Consider the following 21,402-nt stretch of genomic DNA (forward strand, 5'->3'; position numbering starts at 1 on the left):
AGCACATGCACCGCCCACCAAACCTTTAAAAAGGCTTTGATCATTCATTCACTGGCCACCGCCCTACGCTCCATCTAAATACATTAACAACAGTGTCGTAAAGGGCACACAGGGCCAGCCAGACATCCACAGAGGCGGTGAAGGTTAAACTCGTTCATCAGGTTGTTCAAGAACATATATTTAAAATGTACCACATTGTCACAACAAATACATAAATACCTCCTTGTCCACTGTAAAGCCTTAAGGGCACATTCTGGAGATTACTGTCACTTACTTTCATTATATTGGGTACTCGCAGTAAAATAAGAAGAATCAAGGAAATGCTGACTTTTTGTTCACTATTCAGTCGGAAAAAAAAAAAACACTGCATCCTACATTTCCCACAATTCAAATAAGTTCCTCATTTGACTCGTGAAGCCACAGGAATGGCTGCTACTTTCAAACCCCATAGCACAAGTTTGCAGACCTAATGTTTATAAAATTAAATATTTCTTTTTTCCCCTCCGCCATAGATGATTTTACATTAATTAATTAAAGCTCGAGTAATACTGCTACGTAATACTACTTAAGTCATTTAACTTAACAGGACATCCTTAATGATTAAATCCCGTTATCATCTTTACTGCAAATAACTATACAGAAAAAGCAAAATATCACTGTACTATTGTTAGTTTTTTATTTTATTAATACTATATTGTAGCCTATTTTTGTACCTCATATCTGTTCATTAGCAATGCTGAACTTTACATGTATATTTTCAGATGTTTTTCTGAAGTATCATGTTACTTGTTTAGTGTTTAAGAGCTCAAATGAAGTTCAAATAGTGAATTGAATGCTCTTTTTGGCATTATAAAGTCCTATTATACATTTTGATATTGTTATTATATTCCTATTTCTCTATATACTGTTTAGCACACTTGTGTTGTATTTATAATTCACATATTTTACACATTACTTACTTCTATTTATATGCCTTCTTGCTTCTTGTCTGTGTAAGAGCAACCAAGCCCCAAATCCCGCCCCCCGGAACAAATAAAGTATTTGTGATTCTGATTCAAGTCAATATTATTCACGTCACAAATTCAAACATTTATCACACTTAAAGATACAGTTCAGTATGGATAGTACTTTTAGAAATAACAGGAGCATGAAAAAAATGAGCCTGTATATGAAAATTAATAGTTTTGATCATAGATTTTAAACAATATCTTATTTATTGTGTTGTAAATATTTCATGTAAAAGGAAAAGAAGCATTAGAGGGGAAAATTATGAAATGGAGCTATCCAGCTTCATAGCAATGCTCTGGCTGAGTTTAATATGACACCGATAAGACTACGGTCTGAAATGATAAAGGTATGCCCACTATGTCTATATTTAAAGCCAAAGCAGTCTCAGCTCAGGCAAATCTGAGGCTACGCTTCCCGCTATGCTGTTCGTTCGTAGCTACCAGTGTCTTCAAACCTGGAAAAAATGAGAGAATAATGATAGACAGACCTAATAAAACAGAACACTGCCAGGAAAGAGGAATTTCTGGATAGTCAGTTAGAGGAATGTGTACCCCGTGGAAGGTAATACCTCTTTTTTTTGGACCAGAACACAGGGAATTATTCCTCTCCGAACAATGTGTATCCAAGATGAGAACAACAAAACACTCGGACATCAGTAACAGCTTTCTGCTTTTTGTATATTTAAAGGCTTGAAATTTGAAAGTTATTTACAAATGTATTATCATAAAAAACTGGATAAAGTATATTGCTAAAAGCCCTGAGTGAAAATTAAAAGCACCAGTCGTAACAAAAATGGCTCTTCATTTGGGTTTCTGCTTCAGCTTTTGGTACCAATCAGGAGCTTCTTTTTTTGTCTGCAGATAAAAAAAGGAGAGGAAAAATGATGGTTAAAAAAGAATAAAGTGTGGAACTCTTGTTTAAAGACATTCTAACTTTCTCATGAATGAAGGATGTAGTAAACGACAGCATATATTTGCTATTTGCTCTGCTGTGAAAAGCTCAAATAAAAACCTGAGAAGAAATTCATCATTTTCTGTCCTTTGTCTGAACTTTGGTCTCAGCGGGTTAATCTGCTGTGACTCACACGAGGGTGTTTCCTATTCATACACTTACAAACACGGTCGGTTTGGGTTTGCTTGGTGACTCTTCCTCTGTGACCCTGTAGATACGTTTAGACTGGTGTTTTCCTGCAACAGAGGTCCTGATACCGGTTTTATCTGCTTCCAACAGGGTTGGCGCGTCCCCTTGTTTGGACTTCATGCTGATCAGGACTTGTTTCATCACCGCTAACTCCTGGAGAAACACACAGTTTATAAAAGTAAGGATATGAAAACAAGGGTAGAACAATAAACAGGAATCTGGACGAGAAATATCATTCAAAAAGGGGTGAACCAAATGAAATCCTGCTAAATGATGTCTTTCAATTTTGTGAATGGTTTGCTTTGAAATGTGTCTTCAGGAATGCTTATTGCTGCTTTCCGATGACACGTTCGTCCTGAATCACCGGCCCGCACAGCTGAACTCTTAAGGTCCATCTATGGGACGACTTGCAATAAGCTCAACAAGCTCAAGGGTCTGCAGGGGTGGCAGCAGGGCAGAGGGGAGGACTCTGAGCCATTTCACGGTTCTATTTATCACCCCTGAGGACATGAGCCACGGCATGTCGCACACACGCACGAGCACACACACATACGCAAAAACGCACACGCACCCTGGTGGCATCCCAAACAGCCAGGCTGAGGAACAGCTGTCTGTGACAGGGCACATACTTCATACAGCAAACGGCCGGCTGGGGGGGGGACATAGTACTGCGTGCACGCACACACGAACGAGCACACACAGTCTTGAGGGAGGCATTGCAGCACAGAGAAGCAACTTGTCAGCTGTGAATATTAAAGGTCTGAGCTACAACGGTTGGCTTACTTAATGTTCAGATGATCAAGAGAAAATTTATTAGCATCTATTTTAAACTTGATAATTAATTTGTTATTTTTTAAGGAAAATAACCAAACATTAATAAATAAATAATAAATAAATAATAAATAAATAATAAATAAATAATAAATAAATAATAAATAATAAATAAATGTGAGCGTTTGTCTTGGCTCGTCTTAAATTAAATTTAAATATGTTAAGAGTTGTTCAGACAAAAGAAGACATTAGTTGATGGCACCTTGGGCTCTCGGAGATTGTGAAGGAATTTTCTTAAAGGGCAAAAAATTAATTCAAAGATTGGTGCAAAAATAAATGTAGTCGCAGGAATAGTCAAAAATATTTTCATATTTTATCTATCAAAGGTTTTACATGACAGGTTACTACATAACATGGGGTGAAAAGCATTTAACGGCTAACATGTGACAGCAAACAACATCAACACGTGTACCTCTCGATGGTTGAGGAGTCGCTCCAAATCGGCGGCCATGTTGTTTTTCACCTGCTGCAGGGCAGTCCGTTCTTTCCTCAGAGAACTGTGGTTACACCCACAGACAGGCACAGAGATCAGACGTTTAGTTCATAGAAAGACATTGCTAGAACATTTAATATTGTAGTAACTTACAGGATCATTAAAGGACGAGTCTGATTAATGGTTTACGTGTCCTCTTTAATGCTGGATAATGTAGTGTAAGAGTGTAACTATGCTGTATACAAAAGAAACGAATGGTTCATAAGATTGTTTTTATTTTGCTTAGGGGTGGAGACGGGTTTAGTGTTGACAAAGGATAAGATGTATAGGTGTGGTATACTTTGAGATGTGAATGTTGGCTTCAGTTGTGACTGTGTACTAAAGTATGGTTTAAGGGGTTAAAAACAAACAAACAAAATGCTGGACTATAAATCAATAAAAACCCATTAGTCATAAATCAGTTGGTCTAAATAAGATTTACTAGAATTGAGAACAAAACCTTCAGAGGCCAAACTATCATTTAAACGTTGGTCATGAGTTTCTAAGATATACTTAATAATCAACAGCTTTGTTTACTAGTTTGTTAGGCTTCTATCTGGAGGAGAGCTTCTGTCCTGGGGCGGTGAAACAAACAAGCAGGGACTTGTAATGGGGTGCTTTAAAGCAAATCATCTTGCAAATCTTAAAACAACAGCTTGGTAGCTTTACCAGCGTTCACTGAGAACTCTGGGAAATAGACGGGCTCATAGCCCGAGATCTGCCTCTGCTGAGAGTTTGCTGACAGAATTTTGAATATCCTAAAATAAACAGTGAAATACACGATACTTAAGACAGAGACATAAAGGGAGAATCTCCTGTGAGCTGCGTAGCGGCAGAAAAGCTTCAATATTTCTGTCTGTCAGATGAAGAAGTTTAAGAAGATTAAGAGCATTTTTAAGGATTTTTTTCCTCTTGCTTGCCCCAGGTCAGCGCTCAGTGTGAGGGAGCAGCAAGAGAAAACCTGCAGTCTGCCAGTTTGCATATTTCTCAGGAAGAAATACAGAGGGAGGGGGGCAATGGGGGTATACTGTAGGTCCGCGGATGTGAAACACTTATTTGTCATAGAGAAACTGATGAAAACATGCAGGTTTGCAAAAAGGTGTGAGAGGGATAGTTACAAGCAAGATGTAGGGATTACGGTACAAGGACACCCAAGGGTGTGGAGGTTTGGCCTGATGCCATGATGAGTAAATTACATGATTCACAATGTAACCAGTAAAATTAACAAAGAAGTTGGAAGAAGTACGACACAAGACTTTCAGTATTGGTGTTCATTTTCTTTCACTTCCTTCTTACACAGAGAGGCGTGTTTTCTCTGTGAACGTGAACACGTACCTGACATCGTCCTCAAGCGAGGTGACACGCTCCTTCAGCCCGCCAATCTGTGCGTCTCTTTGTCTCACCGTCTCTATCAGGTAGCTATAGGGCTGCTGCGTCTGCTGTAGCAGCTGGTTAGCTGCCAACAACTGGGGAAAAACATACATATGTGCATTCTGGAGTAATTACAGAAACATTTAGTTCATCTACAAGATATCAGGGGCGACTGGGGTTGCTTTGATTCTCCACCCACCAAAACACCTGAACCCCTGGTCTACATTTTTTAATGATGTGCTGTGTGACTCCACAAACTGAGTCATGTGTGATGCAACAGCAGGAAGTAAACAGTGTTCTTATTACTTTTTTGGCTCAAATGGAAGATTACACAACTTCTATAACTAATTATACTGCTGGGATTGAGTGTTAAAATGTCATTAGGTACTTTGAACATGATAAATATATCCATCCATTATCTATACTACTTATCCTGTTCAGGGTCATGGGGGGGCTGGAGCCTATCCCAGCTGTGATTGGACGAGAGGCGGGGTACACCCTGGACTGATCGCCGGTCATTCACAAGGCTGACACACAGAGACAGACAACCTTTCACGCTACGGGCAATTTAGAGTCACCAACTAACCTAACGAGCATGTCTTTGGACTGTGGGAGGAAGCCGGAGTACCCGGAGGGAACCCACACATGCACGGGGAGAACAACAAACTCCACATAGAAAGGCCCTCAAACTAGGACCTTCTAGTTGTGAGGCGACAGCACAGACCACTGCACCACAGTGCAGCCCACATGAAAAATATATTATTGAATTTATTGTAAACATATTGGTAAATTCACATACAAAAATGAAAGATGGTAAGACGTACCCTTTTTGGGGATTTAAAGGTTTCAGCAAGACTCCCAAACTTATAACCACGTCAAAAATAATAATTGAACTGTACGGTGAGCTTTTCAAAGAGGAGTAACACGTTTCTGTCGCTTTAAAGTTGTACTCTCGAAGATCTCAGTTTCGTTCTCTTTGGCAGCACCAATGGTGATAAACGGTAACTGCGGGAGCACACTCCACAGATATCCAGCCAGTGTTGCATGTGTGACGTCCACGGTTGGCTCCGGCTGTAACTCTTGATTTTCCTTGCTGACGGTCGCTTTCCTTTTTAGACTGTTTGCCTTCATCTGAGCGTCCAATTTGTTTCTTTGGATTTTCACTTATTTGTGAAGTTGTATCTGTAGTCATCAATCTTTTCTTTGTTTGTTCAGCCATAGTAGATTACTGTTCACTCACAACACTTGCAGAGAGCGGAAAAGCAGCCGCTTAGCTCCGCCTACCCTCTCTGGCAGACCAACCACTGCTGGCTGATGGAAAACGCATCACTAACTGGGCGCCACTTGTGATTTTTCCCGCGGAAGTTGCCCCAGACACCCAGACTGTGATACTGCAAATGCAAAGGCTTTCATCAGTGGGCCATAGGCTCAATCACCATTGTGTTACCTCATTAGGCGATAGATAGTGACTTAACAGACATTTATTTAAATGATTATATCTTTAACATTACTTACAAATGTTTACATTTTATATTATTAAAGTTAACTTGTCACAACTCCTAAGTTTTTCCTAAGTTTATTTTATTGTCAGTTAATTAATGCAAATCTGACATTTTGGTTTCTTTGGTATACCATTATGTTGAGCTCATGTCTGCACAGTTTGAATATTCAAATGTTTTTCCATAAAGGATTCAAGAAAAAAACACACGATGTCCTCATACCGAACATAACATTAGGACTCACTGATAAAAACTGATGTTGGCAGTTAAAAAACATGTCCACTTTAAATCTGGTTTTTATTATAAAATAGCGCAATCAAGTGAATATTTGTGAATATCTCTGAAGGCAACAACCACAGCCAAGATTTTCTTATCGCTCATGTCATCAGGGGTTCGCCTCAGTGCATATCAATCTGAGTTTTTATGAAGGTGTGTTAAAGTCTAATCAAAGAAAATGTACAGTATTAAAAACCTCTTTCTTGAAGTTCTGCCAGACAGGTTATTCAAAGTGTACCTATTATATCTCTCAGTCAGTATCGGGCTTACACATTAAGCCACTTTTACAGCCAGTCAGTAGTAAGTAGGACTGGGTGGGGGTGGTGGTGATTAGGACAATTGCTAGTTAGTCAGGGCATCTGTGTGGGTGGTTAAGTGGTTAACACCCTTTCTAGTGAATAAAAGGTGAAACATTTCACCTCTTCCTTTCATACCTCATGAATTATGAGGTATTCCAGACGAGTGCCAGTCAGTCACAGCTGACAGTTGAATAGCTGGCTTATTCAGTCCCGGCCTCTCTATGCTGGCTTGTGCAATCTCTCCTCTCGTTGAGATTATAATAAGGAGTGTGGGGGGAAAAGGAGCAAACACACACGCTGCGAGAGCCGCCATTCTCATCGCTTCAAACCTCACTGGCCGGTTTTTAGCATCAGAGCACGAGTAGTAGACATGTGACTTCACACACACGCATAGAGAAAAAGCCTGTACACACCCAAAATTAAAGCCTTAGCTTTGCACACACATGTACGCGGCAAGACAAACACAACAAAAGCCTCAATGATTGGTGTGGTGAGTTGTTGGGAGAGTAAAGAGCGTAGCCGTCACGGTTTTTGGCACTGTTTCCCTGCTGTGTCAACATGTGTGACAGGCACTAAAGACTCAAACTCCTCGCTGTCTTCGTATAAGGGCTGCCGCTAAAATAACCTGTCATTTCCCTAACGTGGCTTTAAAGATAGATTCAAAGTTTGAGGACAAAAAAAATGTCAAGGAGAAGTGTTTTTAATACGTGGTGAAGCAGCTCAGCTCTGTTGTGTTCTTTGATGTTGGTTTTGTGTGTGTGTGTGTGTGTGTGTGTGTGTGTGGCGTGCGATGGTGTGAGAAGGTAAATGGTGGGTGATGAGAGAGGAGCCATCGACTTTGGCTCTGTGATAAAGACTCTGTTGTGTCATCAGGAAGAGGAAAAACCAGCTGATATAAATCATTATGGCTTAAATAGAAGCTGTAGAATAACTGTGATCTGAGTCGCTGTAGGAGATCTGTGACGGTGGGAAAACAAGTGTGTGATGCAGGTTTGGACTTGCAGCGCTTTGAGTTATTTAAATGTCTTTTTAACATTAAGTTAAGCTTCATCCCATTAATGATGGTCCCCAGGCAGGAACACACCTGGATGCTCTGTGTGTGTGTGTGTGTGTGTGTGTGTGTGTGTGTTAGGCAGCATACACACTACAAGATAATCAAGTCGATTTTGGGGCCAGATTTTTTGATGCCTCTAAAGATTATCTTGCCAGATTTTCCTGCAGTGTGAGGTATGTTACGAGTGATTTTACTTCCCCCGATCTGCTCGGCAGAATGTTGTGGCCGCATAGATTTCAAATCGCGCTCTGTGGCTCGTCACGTGGCAAGAAACAATGGCGCTATCTGGTTGAGTAGAGACGTCACATCTCCGCATTAAACTGTTTCCGGGTCCAAGTCGCTACAACGTCTCTTATTTACAATATAGCACAGTGCTGTACTCGCTGTTTGTTGCTAATGCTTCATCACAGACGTGCACCGTCACGATCGCCATTGTAGCCGCCACCCTCAAAACATTCAACGTTACCGAAGGTTGCCAGCTACTGCTAGTTACAGCTCCAGTATTTTTATAAATAAATAGTTATAGAAAACCTTTTCCCCTCTGGGATACCCCCAAAAACAGACTGCGTCTTATATTACGGATATTACGGTAATCCTTCCTGCCCATTGTCCACCATGTTTGTTTACTCTAAAGTCACGTTTGACCACAAGGGATATTGCAACACTTCCAGTTTTGACAGTGTGGTTGTTGGTGAATGGAATCTGTGAGTGTGAGGTGTGCTGTGTTGGTCATATTGTTGCTTTGCACACACTACAGGAACAAAACTGTTCAATCTATCATTATTTGTCATCATGTGTTTGGTCTCTCACGTTTTCAGCATCTGTTAAGACTTTAAACATCTTTTAGTGTAAGCCAGCCTTAAGTGTGCGTGTGTGTGTGTGTTTACCTCCTCAGATATCTGTCCCGTGTGCGACTTGTGCGTGTCCAGCTCTCTCCTCAGCGACGTGTTCTGCCTCTCGAGCTGCAGCACTCTGCGGGCCAGGTGAACGCTGCAACGACAGCAACACAACCACCGCTTTTAATACCCCAGAACACAACACCAACAAGTTCAGCGTGTACTACTTCCACGATGTTTAACAAACACTTTATGTAACCAACAGTTGGGATCAATTTAAGTTTTAGCTGCGTATGCATGATCCAAATGGATTAAGTGTTGCGGATGATGCAAGTGTTTCAGTGCATCATTTTTAGAACATTATGAGAAACAGAAGCTTTAACTAAATAGCTGTCGCCGTTTTAGAAGCAAATCTGGATTGATCGTGCACTTCAAAGCCTGACTGACTGATTTGGTGACACTTGGTGATGCTTACTGTTGTTACAGCAGGTGTGGTCAAATGACTACGGCAAACAGTCATTGAGCAGGGACTCTGTTAGAAATACAACAGAACTGTAACTGTTTTTTTTGTGTGTTATATAAGAATTACAGGTTAATTTTTACAGTCAGTGCTTCTGCTTTAATGCTTTAAATGTGACGCAGCACTTACACAGCCCAAGGAGAACAAACAGTGAGGCTTTTATCAATTACAAATAAATGTATTAGATTACATTTGTTTTATTTTGAATCCCTGCTTTGATAGGCAATTTCAAACAACCAATATAACAGTGTAGTATCATGTCCTGTACCTTTGTTTGAGCCTTCTTTTAGCCGTTGTGGGAACATTTGCTCCGTAGCCGTACGAGAACAGAACTCTCTCTGCTTCCTCTTCATTCTCAACTGGTGACAGACAAATACACAAACACTCTCTTTATTGTATTGTGTTGTATTCTCCCAAACTTCCACAACCTTAACATCTCTTGTGTTAACAATATTTGCCATTTTTTCCTCCTCTTTAAATGTTCTTAAACATTCTCTGATGCCAGAGCGAGGTATGTTAATGAAGCAGTGCGTGTCTGTTTGTGCTTTCTGACTTCCCTGTAATGTCATTAGTATTAAAGAGCTTGTGCTATGTCCTTACTTTCAGCAGCCTGCATGGTGACTTGGTCCAGCTCTTGCTCGAGCTTTTCATACGTCTCCAGCCGAGCCGCCTGCTCGGCATTCTGAGCTTGCAGCTCCGCCGCTCGCTTCTCCGATGACGTCTGCAGCCTGTAAAAGTCCTGGGTCAGGAGCTGAGGCACACAATGAGAGGGGAGAGAGAGAGAGAGAGACAGAAGCAGGAGATGAGTGGGGATAGAGAGCAAATGGAAGAAGTTTCAGCATTGTTTTCAGTGATGGCTTTGAAAAAACAAGAGTAATAACAAGATCAATGAAGGTCCTGCATGATTGCATGATTACAGCATGCATGTTCCTCTCCAAGCAGGACGGGGTTAAATACAGGTAAAGAGGTGGACCTCAGCTAAGAGCATTCAGACATTGAGAACAATCTGCACTCAATTAACTTCTCGTATAAATGGGTGTGCTGCAGTGGACAGAGATAAGAAAGGAGCCACTGGACCAACATATTAAGACTGTATGGACATGAGATCTGAGAGTGGAACATTAATTTTTAAGTACTTCAGATGGACTCTTAAATGAACAGAAGGATATAAGCAGAATTTTTACTGCGTCATTTTATATGTTTTCCGCAAATGCTTTTCCTAACTTAACAAAACGTGATCAAGATGTAGTGCAGAAACTTGAGTCTTTTATTTTATGAACATTCAAGGTGTAGCAAAGCACTCCACAGGGTGCACTGAGCGTACTACAAAATGTTGGGAAGAATAAGTGACTACTACAGCACTGCCTTTTTTTGTTGAAGCCCACGGTTAAAAAACAAAGAGCAGCTCGCTGCGCCTTTTTTTTCTACTGTTGTCAAGGCAACCACCGAATCATTAGCTGTCAGTTAGCTCTTAGTGCCCAACCGTTATATTGTAAAGTGACAGAAGGCCCGCCTCTACATTCATCCGATTGGACAATGAGAAAAAACAGCGATGATGTCGGGCGCTTTTCTGCTTTGACGCACTGAAATCAATGACAAAAAGCCGCCCCCAGCTGCTAAAACGCATTCTGTCTGATCGGGCCTAAGGTTGTTCTGAAGAACTGCAAGAGGCTATTGAGGTCCATTTTAATGTCAATAATAAAAATAAAAAAATAAGCTGTTCATTATTCCAAAAAGTCATAGTACATGTTTAATAAAAAAAAATTTTTTTTTTTTTTTTTAAAGATTATTTTTTTGGCTTTTGCCTTTATTTATAGGACAGCTGAAGATAGACAGGAAATGGGAGTAGAGAGTGGGGGATGACATGCACCAAATGATCGGCAGACCGGGAGTCGAACCTGCGATCAGTGCGACGAGGACTGCAGCCTCTGTACATGGGGCGCCCGCTCTACCAACTGAGCCAAACCAGCACCCCTAATAAAACATTTTTTAATGTAAGTTGTAATTAAATATTTTTATTTCCGATGCATTTTCAATGAATTTAACGTAAAACTGACGCAACAAAAGCAATCACGTTCAAGTAAATGTTTGTTTCTTACGTTGCTTACATTTGCACTATGCCACTTTAGATATTGAATGACAGACAAGACAGATTTTTGGTTGGGACACAGTAGTTATTTAGATGAAAACACTGAGAAAGAAGTGAAAAACTAAAGCGAAAACAAAGCCTATTAAATACCATGTACAGGGAAGAATACATTTTTAATGCATGTTGTTTCCGCTTTTTTTTGCAGGGAGAATTTGAATTAAACACAAGATACTTGTGCCCTAATGATAAGTGCTCAGTGAAGAAACCCCTCCCCTTGTACCCTCATCCCAATACTTACTGCAATACCGCAACCCAAGCAGCCTTGCCAACTTCAGCACACTCCGGCTCCGTCCATGCCAGCTCCAGGTATTGACAACACTGATACTACCTACCTTACTACATTGCTTCTACTGGCCCCCACAATTAAACAGTTACATGAAGCCGGCACATCCGTTGAAGTGTTTTCAACTAACAAGGTTTTTGTTTAGATAAGCTCAGCTCTGACTTGTACCTCTGTATGTCGGCTTTCATTCTTTGAATTTGTTTTTTTGCACTGGTCAGGGGGTACTTGTCTGTAAAATTATTTCTAAGGGGCGATGTGTTTGACAAAAGTTTGAGAACCAGTGTTTTAAAGTACCTCCAGTTTCTTCTGCTGTTTCTCACACTCCGCCTGGCACTGAGCCAGGGTGTTAGCCGTCTCGTCCTTGATCATCTGAGCGCGCTCGGCCTCGAACGAGTGCAGCTTGGCCTGGTTGGACAGTTCTGCTACCCGGCTGTCGGTACCCAGCTGGAGCTGACGGAACCTGTATATATGGAGACACAGGCGTGGATCATACACTCAATAATTATGACTGTGAGTAGGTTTGTTTAAAGAATGAGATAATGTGTGTTTCGGTGTAGGACAAGTAGGACTAGATAATACAGCAGCTAGATCCCACACTCGGCTCTGGGCCCGCAGTTGAGCTCAGGCATGCCTGTTGGTTTCAAATTAATGTTGCAATGTCCTCCCTCTTATGGATACAATTATATTTGCTGATGATTTGCATGTTCAAAGCGTTCTGTGGCACAGCCTGGCAACGACATCATTGCACTAAGTCCCCAAACAGGAAAGCCAAGTCTTAAATCATTTGTTACAGAGCAGTGTTTCTCAATGGCGCTCGCAGCACTGTTTGGTCTTGTTTGACCTTTCATAATGTTAGTTGGCAGCAGGAGAAAGGTGTTCCCTTTTAAAAGTTTGGTAATTAAAAAAGAAGACAGAAAGAGAGAGAACTTGTGTTTCTGTTTCCACATGACAGATAGAGTCAAAGCTTTGTTACATCAGCGAGAGTGCAATCCAAAAATAATGAATTATCTTCAATTGATGCAATAAATTAAGCTTGTTTTCGGTCTGACAAAATCTTTGTATTCTTACAAAGCAGCTTCTATGTTGGAGCATTGCACTCGTTTCAAGCTTCACTGAGCAAAATCATCTTTATTAGATATTTAAACGTGTTATTTCTGAGTTACTTAATGCTTAAAACTTAAATGATCGGAAATGTAAAGCTATGGCACTAACCTTTCTAACTTCAAGCATATTTTGAAAATGAAAATGATTCCAAAATCTTTTCTGTGTTTAAGGCAATACTGCATAATGTTTAGTCGGGCTGCACGATGCTAAGTGTTGCAATTTGCAAACATTACAGAGTGTTTACTTTTAGCGGCTACAGCTGCAGCATGCACACGGCATGAGGTTGTGTGTGCCAACAGGAAGTAGAGAAAAAAAAAAGACCGTCACTGGGCTGATCGCGCTGATAAAACACACATTTGCCTCTCGAGCTGCAGCACTCTGCGGGCCAGGTGAACGCTGCAACGACAGCAACACAACCGCAGATTTTAATGCCCCAAAACACAACACCAACAAGTTCAGCGTGTACTACTTCCACGATGTTTAACAAACACTTTATGTAACCAACAGTTGGGATCAATTTAAGTTTTAGCTGCGTATGCATGATCCAAATGGATTAAGTGTTGCGGATGATGCAAGTGTTTCAGTGCATCATTTTTAGAACATTATGAGAAACAGAAGCTTTAACTAAATAGCTGTCGCCGTTTTAGAAGCAAATCTGGATTGATCGTGCACTTCAAAGCCTGACTGACTGATTTCTGCTGTTTTTGTAAAGTGTCTTCAGATAACTTTGGTTATGATTTGGCGCTATACAAATATAATTTAATTGATTGATTCATTGTTTATATAAAAACACACTGCCTTTATCTGGTATAATTCCCTGTATTTTTAAAATTGCAATAAATGTCGCACAATAAAACAATATCTTATTGTTAGTTTTAACCAGTATCGTGCAGCCCTAATGTAAAGTATGATAATACTATGTACTGGTTTTCTGTGTAGTCCCACTACCTTGGCATATCCAGAGATTTTTTGAGACTAATTATTTTCACTTGTTTTACAAAACTTGCCAAGTAAAATTTTCCTTTTCATTCATTTTGTGGAAAACTAATATTTCCCCCCATTTTATTTTCCCCCCATTTTTGAGAGCTGATATTCTGCAGTGTGTTTGGGCAGCTCGCACATAAACAGCACTTGTTGCTTTGCTCATGTTTATACTGTATTATCTTCTATCATTAGAGGAAAAAATAGCAATTTAAAGACATAACTTTATGCCATGAAAAATTATGAAGGGCATTTTTTAAATTCTCAAAATATATGATAAACTAAAGAATTAAATTTAATAAATAATGAACAGAAAATGAAAGTGATCATTTCCTGGGGCCCTAAAAAGTGAAAAAGTTCGGGCAACGGTTATCGAGCCCAGTGCTCTCGCAGGAAGCTTTCAAGCACAGTCTATCACACACACACACACACACACTCTGAAACCATGGAGGTTGGCTGGATAATATTAATAACTCTCGATTACAGCTGACCTGATAGGATTTCATCATCCATAGAGCGCAGGCCTGAGCTGGGTGCAGACAGACGTGTACACATGGTGGACATGTTGTGCCTTCTCTTATTAACGGCGGCGGCAAACTACATGCAAAGACGTGTACCTTATAAACCTTTTCCCATGGAGTGCAGTCAGCCAACGTCTTTGTCCATCCTATAAATGCCAATTTTAACGACAGTAAGTAAGAGCACCTGACTTCAGGGCTCCTCAAGGCGCTTTAGTTACAACAGGTTTAGGTGCCAGAGTGGAGAATCCAAAGCTGTACTTTTTCTATGTTTTGGACAGCGTAACCGGCCTTCTGAAATAGAGCGCTAAGATTCAAGCTGGCCATCTATGCTACAATCATCTGACGCCATTTCAAGCCCGTCTGCCTCATTCTTTGCCCCAAAAATAGGGGCATGCGTGGGGTTAGGGGTTAAGGGCTTGTGGCCAGCATCTGTCGTTGCTGGCTTGCGATGCGACACAGAGAGGGGAATGTGATCGTAGCAGAGAGAGAGTGCAAGGGAGAGTGAAGAGTGTGTGTGTGTGTATGGAAAGACCAACAGCTGGTGGTTTGGATCTAGAGAAATGACTGGCATGTAGTAGTAACCCAGGACACAGACACTGCTGCTGCTGCTGCTGCTGCTGTTTGTGTGTCTGTCAGGCTGTTGCAGAGACTAGATTGTAAAACAAAGTGTTAAATAATAAATGACAGAAATAAAGAACATTTTGTGGAAACATACACACAATAAACACACGTAATTTGTTAATATAAGATGGACATGAACAGCATGTATGCCGAAGAAATAAAGCACAAAAACAGAGATTTTCAGGAGGCTTACAGAAACAAGTCCTTTGATAAGACAAAAATACAGGCTTAAAGTTTGTGTGTGCGTGTGTGTGTGTGTGGGGGTAGTAGGCCTCACAACATATCTGTTGCAATTTCAACACACAGTATGAAACTTTCCTACAAGGCCAGACCTAGACGCACTTTTCGAGGCCATACAGAGATGGACAATGTTTACCTGACCCTGAGACACAAATCACTAAAAGTAAGTTGGAAATGGGAGAATCAGAGTATGTGGTACAAAAAGGTAACGTGTTACATTCCTAAAAAAACAACAAAACAAAAAACAGTAGAGTCCGTCCGTTTGCATTCAACCTGCGCTGAAACTATTTCACTCCCAAGAGGCATGCGGGGAGGCCAGTGACACCAGTTGCTGCTGACCTTCACTGAACTCTGACTTCCATGTGACCTTCTGATCCCTTCAGTTACAGCAAAGCATTCATGTGATCTTTACTAAGAGAGACAGACCACAGCCTCCGAAAGTCCTGCCGCACCCACCACATGCGCTGATGAGAGAGCGCCGCTGCGGCTCGCACATCAGGAGCGGAGCGAGGAACAAGCTCACGGCTTTCAGGGAAACACTGAACAATTCAAGCGAGGAAGCAAAGGCAGAACTGAGATAGCTGCTTTATTAATCCCACTAGTGTGAATTTGGCTAACTGCACACACACACACAACAAGCTCACACTTTGCTCATTGGCCTATAAAGAGGAGGAATGAATTTGAAATATGACGTGATTAACTTTGACATCGAAAAACTGTACCAACTGGCCTGAGTTTGACAGTTTAACAGTCGCCCTCAGGTGAAGTTCCTAAACTCTTCCTGAAATACAGCGGCTGTATTTCAGCCTATTAACAAGCAGGAAGTAACCTACATTTAAGTGCAGCAGTCTGAATTAGAGCGTTTAACTTCTAAACAGCCACAGGAGCTGCCCTCAAAATAGTTATCTTCTTCAATTAAGTCATTATGTTTCTGCTATTTGTGAGCACGAGTTATTATCTTGTGGTAACTAGCTAATATCTGCAAAGTATATGCATGATAGGCGCTTGCAGTATGTAAATCATTGTACATATTGTGCTATAGTTAGGAAGCCAACAACAACAGGCAAATAAACTGCAAACTAGCTTTCAATAAACTCAGCTGCATTTACATCTATTTGTCTGTTGGTTAATGTGCGCGCCCCTTTAAATAAAGAAAGCATTGGAGACTGCTGAAGACAAACCCTGTCTACGTGGAAGCAAAAGCAAGAGCTGCTTTGTTTCATATCCAGAGGTGGAAATGTGTTCAGATGAGTTATTTCCAATACATGCCAGCTGACTGATGACTAATGTGTAAGTCATAAGGCTTACAAGGTAGATAACAAGATAAAAAAACATCACCTCTTGGGACTTAAGGGGCGCCGTAGAAAAGTGAGAAGTAGAACAAGAGTGGGAAGATTTTGCGAAATAATAAAGATGTTATATCAGGATCAGAGCTGGCTTTATTAGCCAGGTATATGTACGCATACAAGGACTTTGACTATATATAACTAATATATAAGCTAAAGTCGAATAAGCGGACAAACTTTGAACTATACTGAAGGGTTACATCACCCAAAGTACAGGAAAATGCACTTCCTTCCTTACTTCCAGCAGTTTCTATTATGCAGATAGGTGTCTGCTTATTTGTACAGGTGTCTTTGTTTTCTGCCTTTGTCCAAAAATGTCCTTTATAATACATAAAAATAATTTCACCTATCTGAGAAGAAAATAATTCTGTTTCTGTTTGTGGTGAATGAAGTGAAACAGCCCTTTCTAACTTTCCTTGTCTGATTTTTAGTCATAGAAGAAAAAGCATCACTAAGTGTACCTCTCTGTCAATGGGCTACATATATGCAAAGTGGGATATTCACAGTGTGGACATGTATGTGTGACAGGTGGTTAAACTCACTGTTCCAGCAGTTGGTCATATCTGGACTGAGTGTCTCTCTCGGCAGCCACGGCTCTGTCCTTCTCCAGCGCCGAGTTGTCTCTGGCCTCACGCAGGTTCCTGGTCAAATACAAACACACATAAAAGAAAGATGCTCTCAACACATGTACAAATCAGCATGTTGTGTTTAACTGTACACAGGAAAAAGTCTTCATTCTTTGAAAGTTATAGTATTCTCTTTTGTCATAAAACGGGAAGTATCTGTGGTGATAGTTCTTTCCTTTTTTCTCTGCACCTGATTATTAAGAATGGATGTCTGCTCTTAGATAAAACGACAGTGTTTACATCTAGTGTGAAAATTGTGAGCTAAATAGAAATTGATTTGGGATCTAAGTTAAATGTGTGCTGGTTAGAATAGTTCCTTTGTAAGTACTAAATACTGATACCTGTTCTCTCTCTCATACATCTCCCTGGAGGTTCTCTGCAGGTTGTCGATCTCCTGACTCGTTTTGAGCCTGATGTTCTCCAACTCGTCTCTCAGCTTGGTCTCGTACTCTGACTTAAAGCGATCTCTGTGGTGGAAAGAAGATGAGAAAACTTACACAAAAGAAGTGACAGAAACTACTCTTTTCTGTCATCAACGTCCGCAGAACCTGACCTGGATGATACATATTTCTCGTAGGTGTCCTCCCTTGCCTTCTTAGTGTCTTCTAATTGTACCTAAAGAGTAAAAGAAAGAAGTGAGAGCACATAAGAAGACTCCTTCTTAATAAAGAATCTCTTTAGTGTTCCTGTATATGAACCTGCAGCCTCTCCAGGCGGTCTTCTCCATGTGCACAGCGGACGCTCAGCTCCATGTTCTGCCTGTGTATGTACTCCTTGTCCTTCTGCAGGAGAGTCACTGACTGCTGCAATGTCGCCACCTGGTGGGCAAGAAGAGATACACGTAACACAGAACAGCACATCCAAAGAGACTTAAACTAGTGTCATAAAGACGAAACAAAGTGTGAGCGTGTGTTTGATTCACCTCTTTACTGAGTGTGTCCCTCTCTCTGGTCAGCGCAGCGTGAGTCACATCTAGTGTGTCGAATCTCTTTTTTAACTCCTTCAGTTCTGCTTCAAAGTTGTCCCGCTCACTATATAGACATGAAGTTGATTAATTAAGACGATGCATGAGGTAGTTTTATTACGATGTACAAGTCTTCAGATGTCACACACAAAACAAACTACATGACTTAAAAGAGCAAGAGTTACACTCGTAAAACGCATTTTGTCTAATAAATAATATGTAAGAAAAAGTCATTTCTTGTTAGCATAATAAACTTTACTGTAGCTTTAAATAAGTTAAAGGTTATGACCCCTCCTTCTTATCTGTCACACACACACACACACACACCGCTTGATGCTTGGGTAGTTGTCACGGCGATAGTCTCCTTCCTGGATTTGCTGTTTTGTATCGGCCAGTTCGAGGGTCAGTCTCTGGCTCCTCAGCTCCAGCTCAGTACGCAGCCGCCGCTCCTCCTCATAGCTCTATAGATACACACACACAGAACAGACACCATTAAATAAAGCGTTCATATTACTGGGTACTAAGGGACAAAAGGGCAGGATTTAACCCCTTGAACGCATTTATTTCTCAAACTGGAATACAGCAATTTTTCATAAGCTTGAAAAAGGATAGTTCCTGCCATTCATGCAATGATCACATTGAAGTACATTTCCTACCAGGTGTATGCAAGTGAAAAACAAAGCTGACAAAAAAGCAAAACTTCATTAACGGTCTAAAATATTCTGTGGCTTTCGCACAGCGCTCGATTCACCTCACAGGGCCTCATGTTTACCACGAAAACACACTCCAGGCCATTATAACCCCAAATGACTGCTCCTGGATTTTACCCCATCTCCGGCATGTTGTATCATTATCTCGTCAGCTTGTCATTCATGCCTACAGGGTGACTGCCTACAAGAATGACTGGGTGAATAAATCACACCTCTCTGGTTCTAAACACTGCAGGCTGTAAACATTAGCATATTGAGGACGCTGTACCTGACACGTCACTAGCAAAAACAGAACATGTTTGTGTTTGGCTTTGATCACGTGTATTTGCCACATTAACATTTTGTTTAAAGGTAACTCGCATCTCTTGACCCCTTCGGCGTTTTCAAGTCGATGCTTTCTAAGTATGCAACTCAAAGCCCGGAGAAGTGAGTGTTTGCTTAAAGAGTGTTTGAGGAAAGAAGATAAACAGCAAAACTGAGCTTGTATAATGTGTGCTCGCAAACAGATGAAAAGGTTCCTGACGCAAACAACTTCACAGCTCTTTGATTTTAACAGAAAATGAAAGCATAATAACACATGAATATTAGCCTATGACTTCAAAACATTTCAATTCATACAGAAGAATGTGACGTCACAGCGTGGGTATGGGTGTACCTCCAGCAAACCCTTCATCTGGGTCCTGTGTGTATCCAGCTCATCAGTCAAACTGCCTCTCTTCACACTGAGCTCTGCCAGCTGAGACCGCAGAGGCGTCACCACCTCATAGAAACGCATCTAAACACATAAAGAAAAGGTTTGAAAATCGTCGTCTCAGGCCACCATGAACAAGGTGTTGTGGAGATTCTCCCTCCATACTTACAGCTACGTATTCCTGTATGGAGATTTGGTCTTCAGGGAGGTTACGCAGCTCCTGATACTTTTCCTGGGAGATCTCCAGATCCCTGAGGGACCTCCGCAGCTCTCCACCCTTCTCACACAGCTGTCGGTTGGTCTCCTCCAGCTGCTGCTGCCTGAGCAAGAAGGTCTCCATCTCTTGCTTACGCAGAGCCTGCTGCTTCCTGGTGATGACAATCTTTGTCAGCACAGTTCACATTTGTTTTTACAAGCTAAATGAGAGGATAGATAACTTAGAGTCAACCCTGCACTATATAAATAAAAATTTGATTGATTGATTAATTGAACCTGTTTAAAACTTTCTCAAGACTTCCAATACTTAAAGCTTTATAAGTGCTTGCTCTGTCTTCAACTGTGTGCATGTTCAAACAAATAAAAAACAGATAAGATGTTAGCATATCTGCATGGATCTATTAACTATCTAAAAACAACAGATTGACCAACAAGCACAATGGCATGGCAGTTTGTCCAACAGTATGTTTAACCATGATAGACCACCGCCTCCACTTTTCTCACCTGTTCTCCTCTTGAGCCAGTTTCAGCTGGCTGTCCAGTCTCAGAGCAAACACTTGCTTCTGATGTAGAGCATCATTCAGCCTCTCCTCCAGCTCATCTACCTTGTCATATAAAAACAAATGCAAGCAAACAATTAAAGAGATATCAAAAAATACATGTTTGCCTCTGACTCATACGTTGCAACATTTCTCCTCTCCTACCTTTGACATATGGTCGGCCTTCATGTTGTCTATGACCAGGTTTTTCTGGGAAAGCTCAATTTTCAGCAGCTGGACGTTGTGCAGCAGCTCCTTTCTCTCGATCAGCTGGCGGGTCACTTTCTGGGAGCCATCCCGCTGCTCGTCGGACGAGGAGACATCCTCGGTAGTCGGCACGGTTGTCTCCAGGCTGATGTCCTCCGACTCCAGGTCCAGGGAGCTGGAGACGTTGGCTGCTGTCGGCCTCAGATGTTGCTTCTTAGGAGGCATGTTGTATTGTTTTTCCTATTTTTAAGCTAACTTGAGGTAATTAGCAAAGCGAGTAAGCCATTTACTTAAGCAAAAACAACGTCAGATAAGTAAAATAGCAAATTAGTTAATCAACAATGTATACATCGCGAAATGTGAGACCTTAATGTTAATTTCCTGCGAGGATAACCAAAAACAAAGCAGTTTAGCTAGCGTTATATAGTTTAAAACCGGCTACCGGTATACTCATACAAAAGAATAACCTCAAAACCCTAATACGGCGTTAAATTAACATCCCCGAGCTGAAAACAGCTCACGGTGAGTAGTTTTAATTTTCAAGGGTCCCGCTCCGAGCCGCCTGCTAACCGCCACCGATTCGGCTTGGGTGGTGTTGACTGCCTGTGAGTACAGCGCCCTCTGTTGTATTTCATGTGTAATGCAATAAACGTCCACTTGCTTATCATTTATTGCAATGTACAGATCATGCAGTACTTCCTCCTTAACACAGGGGGCGCTGTTATGTTTAATGCTCCTTATGGACCCTGCCCACCAGCCTCTCCTCTGCCTTCCTCTGCTTTGTTTTCATAGAACAAGAATTGGATGGACAACCAAAATCATCACAGACTTTAAAATTATTTTACATAAAAACTGTAAAATGTCGTCGTGTCTTTACGAATAGCTCGCGAATTATTAT

General features: G+C 41.1%; 1 protein-coding gene across 1 annotated transcript; it reads right to left on the reverse strand.

Annotated features, from left to right (window-relative positions):
- Positions 1 to 1,702: 1,702 nt before the first annotated feature.
- pibf1 (progesterone immunomodulatory binding factor 1) lies at positions 1,703 to 21,040 on the reverse strand. The gene is made up of 18 exons (XM_069659010.1): positions 20,463 to 21,040; positions 20,263 to 20,363; positions 19,712 to 19,910; positions 19,507 to 19,626; positions 18,469 to 18,602; positions 18,100 to 18,208; positions 17,876 to 17,995; positions 17,731 to 17,792; positions 17,519 to 17,644; positions 17,094 to 17,192; positions 12,033 to 12,198; positions 9,907 to 10,057; positions 9,575 to 9,665; positions 8,838 to 8,940; positions 4,787 to 4,917; positions 3,392 to 3,476; positions 2,122 to 2,301; positions 1,703 to 1,862 (listed from the first exon to the last, which is right to left on the reverse strand). The coding sequence occupies exons 1-18, from the start codon at positions 20,727 to 20,729 to the stop codon at positions 1,809 to 1,811; spliced, it is 2,298 nt and encodes a 765-aa protein (XP_069515111.1). The 5' UTR covers positions 20,730 to 21,040; the 3' UTR covers positions 1,703 to 1,808.
- Positions 21,041 to 21,402: the final 362 nt, after the last annotated feature.

The sequence above is a fragment of the Semicossyphus pulcher genome, unplaced genomic scaffold (assembly GCF_022749685.1).
Source record: "Semicossyphus pulcher isolate SPU_LCO1_2020_fin unplaced genomic scaffold, fSemPul1.0.p SCAF_12, whole genome shotgun sequence".
Classification (NCBI taxonomy): Eukaryota; Metazoa; Chordata; class Actinopteri; order Labriformes; family Labridae; genus Semicossyphus; species Semicossyphus pulcher.